We start from the raw sequence: 12,548 nt of genomic DNA on the forward strand, positions 1-12,548 counted from the left end.
CACCAAAAACTGTGAGTATGGAACCTGTAGCAGGGAAGGATTTTTTTACCTGAAACCTCAAGAGGCTCTGGAGATAAAATTATAAAATTCAGTTCTACTAACACCACCCTCTAATGGGTATAATGCCCACCATTTTCCTGTCGTTTACTCCTTAGTGCAAAGTCAGCTCCATTTCAAAATAATGTTAAAGGACCTGCTCTCAACTCCCTTCAGCAGGATTCACTAATAAAGTTTTTTAATCTGGACTATTTCCTGCATTACAGAGAATTTATAGAATGATGGGTCTCTTAGTAGCTGAACAGAAGATGAGAAAAGCTGAAACATGAACCACAACTAGAATTTGCACACACACTTAGTCTAAAGTAACAAAGTGTATTTTTTATTTTTCTGAAAATTACCTAACTAAATGACTTTATAGTTTTAAAAAATACCCCTAAGCCTTAGTGTTCTGGAATAACCCAAGTTCTCTTTCCAGAGAATACAAAAGCTAAAATTGCTGGCCTAGCTCAAACAAGAAAGGTTGAAGGTTATTCACTGTTAGCCAAAATTTAAAAAGGCAGGATCTGTGGTGGCTGAAGAAAATCACTTTTTGATCATGCTTCCAGTAAAAGAAATTTACTTATCAAAACTTTGTCAGAGAGCCTGATGAAGAGCTTCAACACAGAAAAGCCTGGCATCAGTCAAAAAAGAAAACAAACACTCCTCCCTCTCAAGAAACAGAAACCCATAACTTTTGGATTTATACATTTCTTTGATATTATTTGCATTTGGTCAGATCTCTTCTTCACTTTTTATAGGCTTTCCACACTCCATTAGCCTGGGAACAAACACAAAATGGTAACTTATTAACTAATTAATTCACAATTTGAACCACACTCTTTCTGGAAGTGTGAACATACAGATGCCCCTCAAAGGAAAAAGATAAGGCTCTGTTAAACCAAAACCTGTATTTTGTGAATTTTGTTTAAATAGCTCTAAAGAAATGCATTTAAATTATCAGAAAATGAAAATCTGACTTAATCATGAAATTCAGCTTTCACCAGGATCAGCCTTAAGACTTGATAAGTCTACCTGAAGAAGAAAAAAACAAGGAACTGCTGAAAACAGGAGAGTTGAAAAATAGCCCAAAAACACTGATTGCTACACAGTGAGAAAGAGCCTTTTCTAATTGAAGCATGTACTACCCCATATCCTGAAACAAGGAAGTTTACAAAGAATCAACAAGTTCAAAAGGGGGTCACTGCAATTAATGGCAGTAAAAAACTCGTAAGGGTAAATCTATTTAAGTCTCATCTGCAGCAGCTCTTGTGATTCTGATAGAATTCTTATGATAATCCCCAGGCAGAAAGGCTTTTTCCTTCCTTCCCCCCTAAAATTAATATAATTATAATTAGGTAAAGATTAAACATTAATTCTTTAATCATAGAATGTTTTGGATTGGAAGGGACCTTGAAGATCATCTTGTTCCAATGCCCTGGCATGGGCAGGGATGGGATGCCTTTCACTACACCAGGTTGCTCAGAGCCCCATCCTTGAAAATCCTAAAAACCTAGTTGAGAAAACATACAAGTACGACAAGCTTCAACAGTAGCCAGGTTTTTGAGAGAACCTTCCTGCTGATATTTCCTTCATGCCTGGAAGGAAATCAGCATGGAAATCACCATCAGCATGCCTTTAACTTTAAATAACTCCAATACAGTTATCTCTCTTGCAGCTCAGATCAAAGTAGTATGGTTTCTATCAGTTATAGGTTTCATAAACAATCTAAAAATCATTTTACTTCAAACTCTGCATCACAGAAATCCAAGAACCTTTTGCCCTTAAAAAGCATTTCAACCTAAACGTGCACAAAAAAGATGCAACACTGATATTTAATACACTGAGTTCTCACACTGAAGACCAAAACTTTACCTGTTCTTCAGGAACAGCTGGATTTATCACACCCTTGCGTGTTTGAATAACTGTTGCCACATTATCACTTGATAAAATGAAAGGGTCAGAAGGAAGCAGGCAGGAAGAAGGCACAGAGTGCTCCAGGAGAACATCAGGAGATCTATGGACTTCAGGTACTAAAAAACAGAAAACACACACAATATGGAGAAACACCCAAAAATTAGTTTTGTTTCTGGAGTCCATGCCTAGAAAAACCCATCACTAGTCTAGTCATACCAATGTAAGCTTATGTACCTCTTATAATTCAATTGCACTGAAAAGTAATTCACTTAAAGTGCCTGAGATTTTCAGTAGTATCAACTTAAGGGCAATCAAAATCATAATAAATTTAGACTTACACAATAAATTCAGTCACAATAAATTTAGACTTTCAATTTACACAGAGGTTTTACAAAACAACAGCTCTCAAAAGGATCAGTTTTAACTCTGTCTCCTCTGATTCACACTTACAGACTTACAGCTTCAGCATGATCTGTAATCAGTTTCAGTCAATGGGAAAACTATATTCATAATTTCCCAAGTTTTATACATTCTGAAGTTAAAAAAATCCACAAGTGTCTTAGAAGCCACATACAGTTTGCCAAGGCACACAATAAAATAGCTTTATATTTTTTAAGAGATAAAAATACAACAAAGTACATAGCTCTCTAGCTAATAAGCTTGAAGTGGAATCAACCCTGGATTGAGAGCTTTTCTATACCAAACTACAGTTATACCATAAAAAGCTTCAATAGTGGATCAGCATTACCAACCCAGCACAACCGAAAATATTGGTTTTAAAAAAATATATAAACTAAACAAACTAAATAAAAAGAAAGAAAAAGAGAAAGCTTTGCACACATTTTTAATTTAACAGCAAAGTCCTGCAAACTTTTGACACTGTCATTTCCAGGTGTGTCATTGCAATAGGCAAAAAAGCACATCCAATTGTTTCAGAAAAAGCAGCTCCCATTATTATTACAACTCTGTAAAAGATGCCACTAGCCTGGAGCAAGGCTCAGCCTCTGGATATCCTGTTCCACACTCCACAAGTACTCAGTACAAACCAGAGTGTACAACTGGCCTCGAGGCATTTAAAACTCACACTAACCCTCGAATCCAGGCACTCTCTGTCCCATCTTCTTCAGCTGCCAGTTCTAGGATTCAGGTATAACACAGAGGAACATGCAAACCACATTGAATGGAAAGAAGAAAGAAAATAGACCATGAGGCAGAAAAGTATCAGTAGGGTAACTGCAATGATAGTAGATCTGGATGTGGCCAAAAAAATAGAAAAAATAATCACAGCTCAGCAGAAGATGGAAACTTGGCTGAAAAGCCTAGAGGAGAGTATTTCAGCAAACAGAACAGGAACCAGTTTAGGTAACTGCATTTTAATAGTTAACTCTTCTCCACAACTGGAAACAGGACTTTTTTGGCTTTCTTTTAAATACCTTAAGATAAAACTCCCCTTCCACTCCAAATGTCTCCTTTCAAATGCAGCTTCCAATAACAATTACCTACTCTGCTAGTTCAAGTGGCAGTGAAGTGACATAGAAAATGATCTTTTTGTATCTAAACAAACCTTAGAGTCTCAGCTTCATGCTATCACTTAATGGTGTGAGTCTCAGTTTTAAATCAATTTCCATCTGACTGAAAAACAGCTAAAATAATGTACCAGGCAACTTCTGACCAAGCAGGCAAGTGGCTCCCTTACTAAAACTGTCAGCTCACATGGAAAAACTGACCATGATCCTTGTGATGAGAGTGTTCAACCATAGCACAGGCATAGTTCACATATAAATAATTTATCACCAAAGTAAAAACATCCATGGAGACTGGGCACCTATGAGGAGAGCAGACTTGCTGAGATTAGAGCTTTAGGTATTCACATATTTTGGGGTGTCCAATCCTAGAGACAAAACTCCATTTTTCAGGTAGTAGAGTTTTATGTGGAATCTTCTACAATCAGGTGGAGCTTTCAGTAGTTTAATTATAGTAATGAATGCTTTACATCTTGAAGGGGAGGAAAAACCAAACCAGAAACAAAATCCCCACTCCTTAAGTTGTCAAAATGAAGCCTAGGAAATGAGGAGCAACCACTGGTGAGCACTTCTGAACATTTTGGTTTAAAGTTTTCAACTAAACACTTGACCTTGCAGAAGACAAGAAAAGGTGGCAACTCTCCAAGGTATCATTCAAACATCTTTTTTTACAAAACCTTCTTTTCACTTTTCAGCAATGCTAAAGATTCATAAATTAGACATTCCTAGAACTGCATGTGCTATGTCTGTAATTCAAGCTCTCTTAATTCATTCCTCTTGTGTATATACTGGTGAAATTGCACTTAATTCAGCTCAAAATTCGCTTATAAAGAGAACTCCTAAATCATTCCTGCTTACCATGCCTTAGTTGCCATAATGGAACAGTTTCACAACCCCTAAAACAAAAACTTGCCTCTGTTGGAACTACCTGACCTGACTTCAACAGGCTAAGTCTGATGAATTTTCAAATAAATTTATTGCTCAATGATCAGAGCTGCAGCACTATAGAGAAAAGAAGCATTCACTCAATCACAGGTATATCAAAAGTCATACACCTGAAAAGGCTGAAATAAGATGCAGATATAAGTTATTGCCAGAACTGTACTTTAAAAGTATCTAATAATTTCTGAAGACCAGGCTTCCCAAAATTAAGAATATTCTGACATAAGTTTGTATGTAAGAGCTGCCAGAACCATGCAGTTTGTTAATAGCAGCAGAGAGCAGGGACAGCCTGCAACCTTGCTAATGCAAGGAAAATTCCGTGTCTTTTAGCTGGTAATGAAGCTTAAACAATTATTACAATTCCCTGGGGGATCAGAAATTCTGAAAACAAAACCAAATGGATGAACATGAGCTGTTAAATCAACATTCCAATTGAGTCCCATCCTTCCTACTGAGTTTTAGAATGAAGACATCAAATATCAAATGTATCACATGGGTAATATTTACTAACTGGATGTTAGTTATATCTAGCAATTAAGAAGTAATATGACAGCAGAGCTCTGAGCAAAACACCATATAAAAATTATTTGACGTATTTTTGTAGAATGTTGCAAACTACTTCTAGCACAGTTCCCCTACATGTAGGTTTCAGCTGTTAAAAATAAAAAAAAAAAAACAGAAACAAAATTAAATTTCCTTCCTCAACTCCCCTTTCTTGACATTACAATTCAAGGACACTTTCAGTTAATCTGCATACACTGAAAACTCTATCCCTGGACATTTTCATTAAAAGTAACATTCAGGTAGAAAGTTTAAAACTGGTTTTGTGACCACAGTGGGAAAAACCACTCTGATGCACCCTCAAGATGATTTCTGGTAACTCACAACACAAAGCTCTTCCCCACATTTTATTCCTCCAAAGCCAAACTATTCTAGAAAAAAAAGAATTGCATCTACTATCCTAACATTTTAAATCTAAAGCCATGTGGTCCATACTACCAAAAAACAGTAAGAAGCCCAAGACCAACTTCAAGGGCAAAATTGCAATGAAGTCACCATTGAGGCCTTAGAAACAATTTCTGAATTCTGCCTGCACACTGAAAAATACAGCTACAGGCTTCAGTGTTTTGTTTTATAACTTCCAAACAGCAGACATGGAGGAAATTCACAAGATGAGTAACTCCTCCTCTGGAAAGTTTATCAAACCTTGGGTGCATACAAAGTTATCACCCCCCAGATTTATCAAAATCACCCCAATAGCACCATAATACATTTGAATTTTTCAGCTAGCCTTACTAAGAAATTTCTAGGGTAAGACAGGAACATGTTTATAGATAGATAACATAGGGCAGACAATTCAGTTATTTCTGTTACTAAAAACATCCACCTAGAAGTCAATGCCCAAGAAGCACTTGGACAATACAATTAAAACCTTGCCTATTGCAATAAACTAATTTATTCACAGCAATATTTGCATGAAAAAGTCACGTAAAGATTTTACAGTAACAAAATATCCAGAATACAGGAGTTTTCTTTTAATTTTGAAATGTTTAAAATACCTTGGTATAACTTATCCCAGGACTTCTGTCACTTAAAATCATACAAAAAACTTCTGTGTTATGTATAAATAATTTCAATCCTACACACTTTACAGGATTTTACTGACAGACACTGCACAGCTCTATTTGATTTAATTTATTAAACACATTAAAACATGCTACTGAATTTCAGCAGTAATTTTAAAAACCAGTCAAAATGAAAAGATGAATAATAAAGTTATTTGGAAAAATATTGTTTCCTTAGTATTTGTTTCCGTCTGTTTCAATGACAAATAAAACTAATTATTCTGTAAGAGATAAAAGCAAGAAATAAATTAATAAAAACATTTTAAGAACATGATTTATAGAGAGCTCATGTTAAGAAAAATCCCTGCCTTATTTTGTATCATTTATTCCTCATAACAATACAACTGTTATGTTGCTGGTCATTTTTTCCTGGTGCAGCAAAAGTGCTGTTCTGTTTTGTGAAATCTAGACCACAACAAAATCAGTAAGACCTCCATAATATTTTTTGTTCTACTGATAATATACATTTATCAATAAACTTTTATCAATTTCCTAAAATCCAGACAGGCACCAGGCACTTGTATAAATTAATACAACAGTTCCCTAATGTTTCTGCTTCTGCTTGACAAAAAGAATGTGTAATATATTTTTCAATTATATAAAAGGCTCAAGTAAAAACGATTATTCTCTTCTCCAAAGCAAGTAAAACACTTCATCACAATCCCATTTTTAACTTTTTCTGTTTTCCTACAATTTGCAACAAATCTTCCACATTCAGTAGAAAAGAATATCCTTTGAATTAAGAACTTTCATTCCTTTTCTACTGTATAAACTGAATTTCTCTTTCATTCCTCAATAAAGTATAACTTTGAGAAGTGCAGCTTCCCAAAATAATTGCTCAGGAACGTTCTTATGCTCAAGCTTTGACTGCTGGTTATTCTTTTATTGTCCATTATTTTGTTGTATACACCCTTCTAAGCCCTGATTTTTACAGTGAGTACATAATGACAGGAATAGAATATTAAGACTTTTTACAGTGATTCTGTCAATACCTGTAGGAAATGCCGCCCAAGCAATAGCAGGAGATGTGGTCTGCTTTTCACCATTTCCAAACTCATAACTCTCTGCTGCCTGGAAACAAGAAGAAACTGTTACATATTTTACAAAATGCTATAAATGTCCATAAAATAGTTGAAAGTTGTTAAATTTCAAAGCAAAGTTATCCAAACAGCTTACCTCAAATCCTCCAAAGTCATCATCATCCATCCTTCAGCAGGCACTAGAACACAAAAGAAATCTTGATTTTAAAACATTTTCACAATCTCATCCCCCACTCGCTCAGAAATGAGCATTCAGTCCTTCCCTCCAGTCTCATCTGCACATCCCACCTGAAGTCTCCATCATTTTTAAGTCCAAAAACAGATAAAGGGGCCTAAATGAGAACTTTTTCACACAGAGGATGCAAGGCCAAGAACTGCAAGATCTCGCTTAAGAAGCGCTTTTTATTGATCGAGTTAAATACAAAACATTGGGTGTTTTACAACAGAACTTGGATAACTTCAGGGGAAAACATAAGCACTGCCCATCAACATAGTCCAAGATCTTTTGAAAGCAAAAATGCAGGAAAAGCTTCCTCATAGAGGAAAATATGAAGATGTCACCTAAATGTTACATCTAAACATTTCAGGTATAGCAAACTGGTCCCCGGTACCTCTACAAATGGTACAACAACCATCAAATAATCTAGTCTGGATATATATATATATTTATATAAAATAAACAGATAAATACATAAATATGTATAAGAAATAGGATTTCTGAGCACTAGATTCCAAATTGAAGGGTTATCTTTACTCATAAGGAAAACAATCTATCTTAATGCAGTCGTGATCTACTATCGACCTCGTATAGTTTTGTGTTTATGATTTAAAGCATAAAAAATATTTTCCATTGTTAAGTTGCTTTTCCAAATCAGCACTGTGATTAAATCCAAAAAGATTTCCTGCTTTTCCCATATCTTCTTAGCTGTCTGGCAACATCAGAACAAACTGCAGCTTGGAAAAAGACTGTGGTGAATTTCTGGAAATTTTTCTGCTACCACAGAGGTCCGTCCCTAGGTTTCATGGAGGGACTGATTAAGATTTTACAAACTGATCAGCATTTTTGACTTGCAGCCCTGAATTTTGTGGCATTTGGATATATTTATAGTTAAATTGCAGTTCCTTTTAAAAAAAAAAAGCAGGCTAAGTTACTCAGCCAATGAAACTAACTCAAGATATACAAAGCTGTTGAAAGAAAGGTATTATGTATTAATAAAATATATATCTGTAATTCTGAGAAGTAAATGAAGGAAGGATGATCCAAAAAACCTATATGGTCTTTTTAGTATGTTAAAATGTTTATAAAGCTAACCGACTTCAGTTAACACAGTCTATAGGCTGGATAAACTTTCATTACTGCAGAAAAGATGGAAAGGGACTGTTTACAAGAGAGTAGGTTCAGACTGGATGTTAGGAAGAAATCCTTTCCTGTGAGGGTGGTGAGGCCCTGGCACAGGGTGCCCAGAGAAGCTGTGGCTGCCCCATCCCTGGAAGTGCCCAAGGACAGGTTGGATGGGGCTTGGAGCAAGCTGGGATAGTGGAAGATGCCCCTGCCATGGGACCGGGTGATCTTTAAGGTCCCTTCCAACCCAAACCACTCTGTGATTCAATGATAAATCATCACTATCACAGTGTAACTAGAAATATTTGTCTAAACTGAAGTATTGTTCAATAGTCTCATGTGGTATAAGAACTTCTAGGGACTAGGAGGTGCTTTGTTGGCTCTGTGTCAGTTGGGTTTTGTGCTGGTTCATTTTCCAAGAGAGAAAGAAGGTAATTGGGTATTTTTCCAATCAGTGTTAAGGTTAATTGGTCAAACATAGCATGCAGTCTATTAACATTCAGAGCTTTAACACACAGCTCAAGAATGCAGCACATGTGTGTACAAATGATGGGTGGATATTGTGTGGACAACACAGGACTGCAGATGAAGACAGCACAAACTGAGAATGACACTGTATTCATGCCACATTCTGGGAAAAACCACCCAAAACCAGACTGAGGATTGACACAATCGCTGCACAACCCAGTGTTCAGGCACCAGGCAGAGCAGCCAGCTGGAGAAAGTGAGCCTTTAGAAAGGCAAACAGGTATTTTATCTGTGATACATTCTGTATCACATCAACAGGTCTTACAGGCTCTACACAAAGTTCCTTCAAGGCAGATTTTCTCCACAAAATGCATGAGACATTATTCCCATCATCTCAGAACTGGCTCTGTCTCAACCAGAGAAATTACATTCAGCACTGTATTTTAAAAACACAAACTGGAACGAGTTCAGAGGAGTTCAACAAGAATTAAAGCAACTTTGGAAAGGCATGCTAAAATGGAGAGTCTCTAAAAAAAAAAAAGGCAAACAAAAAGAGAAAATATGTAAAATCATGTTCTAAGAAGTGATTAACTACTTTGATTTCTCTTCAAATACAACACTGACCTGAGGCAGTAAAGACAGAAAGCCCTGTAAGGAAAACATGTGAGGATTTCCATTTCTCCTTCAAGAGCATTTATAAGAAACTATGCATAAATAAAACAGAACTTTTGATAGAGAAAAAGAATGTAGGGCAGAAGAAAAACTGGAGAGCAACCTCTTATTGAATCCATCATCTTTTTTACTGCATTTCATATACAGTTTTTTAAGCCTGGTAACAATCCCAGGACTATTCTGACCTAAGATTACCTTTACCCCACAAATTTGAAACACAGACATTTTGTGGCTGTAACAGCATGAATAATTTACGAATTATTCCACACATCACTCCAATGAAACAAAAGATAAACAAATCCCCAGCAAGTCTCTGTAGTACAAATGGTATTTTCACACCTAGATGCTAATCCTCCAATTTCCAGTTCTTCAGAAATCCCACAGGAATGACAGGCCAAGTGATTCTCCCCCAGGTGAGAGAATTCTAGGTCTCTTTGCTCTTTGGGTGCGTATAATATATATTCATACATGTATGTGCACCTCTGTTTCAAAAGGAAATCCTGATTTGTTTCCATGCTTTGATTGCTGTGGACAAAAAAAAAATCTAAAAACACCAATAAATTGGCAAACTCAACGTGGGTCATAAATATGCAGGCAGCAGATTAGGATAGAAAGCATGGAATAAATCCTGAGGGATGCTGATATAAGGCACCTCAAAAACTCAAAGGCTGAGGTTCTCTTCAAAGAGTGCTGGTGCAAGAGTTCTTATTAGGTGATGTATTTCCCAAAATGTGATCTCTTCTTGCATAAAAAGGGAGCCTTCTGCAGGGAAAAGGGCCACATCAATGTTACAGGAAATGTTTAGAAAAAGAAATAAGAGACATTCACAGTCTTCAAAGTACATGTGCATTTAGCTCTAAAAAATGTATTAATAATTAATTATAAATTTAACTGATAACAATGCTGAAAATTTGACCAAATACAAAATTTCTCAATTCTATTCCTTATTCTCATTATGTAAATGCATTTCTGGTACAAATAAATAACAGAAGTAGCCTAACACTTCTCCTTAGAACTGCAACAAATCTGGGAGCAAGTTCTTTAAATCAACCATTTATTCCAAAATGGGGAATCAGACTTTTCTTTCCTCACTGGGTAGGAAATTATTTGTGGCACCAGGATAGGAAAGAATACATTAAGTGCTGACAATCTCCAGGATTTGGAAAATAACAGAAAAAGACAAAACAACCCACACAGTCTTACCATGACTAAATGTGGTCTCTTGAAATATGCCCGATACTGGAATTAAGTAACTGTAAAATTGGGCAACAAGAAGTCAACCTCAAAATTACAGAGTCATAGAAATTATGGTTGGAAAAGACACAGTAGGTCATCCAGCCCAGGTCATTTCCAAAACATTGCAGTTCTCAGACAGTCATGTCCTAAAAGGCTTGAGAAGCTCTCCAGTCACATGCCATGAAAGGAAGGAAACTTTCCATGGACAACGAATATGCAAGCCACTGAATTTTGAGAAGGTTTTATCAACAAGTCTGAATCCACCAAATGGAACAGTAAATTCTGCCAAAATTCAGACCAGCAGGTCATCCAACCCAAGCTCCTGCTCAAAGCAGGGTCAACACTGCATTTCAGAGGAGGTTGCTCAAGGCTTTCTCCTGCATGGCTGGTAAGGCTGCGTGATGGATTTATTCAGATTGATGTGCATCCCTGAGAAGCTCACAAGATTTCCTGCACCAAATCCAGTCACCAAAGCCTGGCCAGCAGCTTAAAACAGCTCATGAGAACTTTGTGAAATGTGCTTACCTAACAGACATGCCAAAAGCATGTTTTTATACACAGGAAGAACAAGAGCCATTCCCAAGAAATAAGGCAGGAAAATGTAAGCTGGGGAAAAAAAAGCCCCTCTTTCCCATTCCAACAGTTAGGGGGAAAACGAACGTTGTAATCCCACCAGAAATCCAGGTATTCTTCATAAGCAAAAGGCAAAAGTGGTGGAAAGAGCAAATGGTCAATTAGGAAGAATTTCTCATTCACATCTACCTCTGGTTAGTGAGAATTCAAATTATTCAAGTCTTGATAATCTAAATTTGTCTAGGTAATAGAGATCTGATTCTGCCAGGTACAATCAAGTGACTTCTGTACAACCTGGCCTGGAAGTTTGAGTTTGTGGCCATATTTTGTACATTTTAATGGAACACCTGACAGACTATGCTGTTTTTTGTTTTGTCAGAATGGTGTGTGTGGAGCTGCCTGAGGGTGGGGCTGCTGCATTTGTATTTCTGGCAAACCTCAGGGTAACTTCCTATCTGCGACAACCTAACAGTTTTATTTTCATTCTTATGTTTCCTAAACGCCTCATCCAATGTGTTCAGTCCAGGCAGGTTATTCGCTGTCCCTTGACTGGATATAACATAGGCCACAGCATTTGAAGAATAAATCTTTGGCCAAAACTGCAGATTCCAAAAAGTCTGCTCAGGATAAGTATGAGATGTTAAAAAAAAAAAAAAAAAAGAAAAAAAGAAAAAGAAAACAAAAAGAAAACAAACAAACAAACAAAAAAAAAAACCCAATAAAACAAAACTAAAGACACGTAATTTAGAAAGCATGTACAGTGATTGGATATCAGGGAAAATTTTTTCACCAGAAATGTTGTCAAGCATTGGAACAGGCTGCCCAGGGCTGTGGTGAAATCACAGTCCCTGGAGGTATTTAAAAGACATGTAGATGAGGCACTTGGGGATGTGGTTCAGGGGTGGACTTGGCAGTGGGAGGTTGATGGTTGGACTCCATGATCCTAAAGGTCTTTTCTAACCTAAATTTTATGCTCTGATTTCACTTCCAGTAGTGACTCAATAAACACTTACTACATTAAGTAATGTTAAAACTTTTCTAATAGAAAAAAAAAAAAAAAACAAAAAACAAAAAAGCCAGCAGTTGCACATCCACCTATTTTGCAGTAGTAGTTGCTTATATTACAATTAATTCCTCTCAAATGTATGGTACTTTTAAGAAAAAATTAAAGCCT

At 36.4% G+C, this 12,548-nt stretch overlaps 1 protein-coding gene across 2 annotated transcripts in view; it reads right to left on the bottom strand.

The window, feature by feature from the left end:
• Window positions 1-12,548, bottom strand: part of CCDC91 (coiled-coil domain containing 91) — a 114,487-nt gene that overhangs the window by 84,362 nt on the left and 17,577 nt on the right. For both annotated transcript variants that reach the window (XM_036401436.1, XM_036401437.2), the window contains exons 2-4: window positions 7,220-7,262; window positions 7,036-7,114; window positions 1,912-2,069 (exon numbers count right to left, since the gene is read on the bottom strand). In XM_036401436.1, coding sequence (XP_036257329.1) covers window positions 1,912-2,069; window positions 7,036-7,114; window positions 7,220-7,249 — 267 coding nt within the window. In that variant the 5' untranslated portion in view covers window positions 7,250-7,262. The remainder of the gene's footprint in view (window positions 1-1,911; window positions 2,070-7,035; window positions 7,115-7,219; window positions 7,263-12,548) is intronic.

This window comes from Molothrus ater, chromosome 5 (assembly GCF_012460135.2).
Source record: "Molothrus ater isolate BHLD 08-10-18 breed brown headed cowbird chromosome 5, BPBGC_Mater_1.1, whole genome shotgun sequence".
Taxonomy (NCBI): Eukaryota; Metazoa; Chordata; class Aves; order Passeriformes; family Icteridae; genus Molothrus; species Molothrus ater.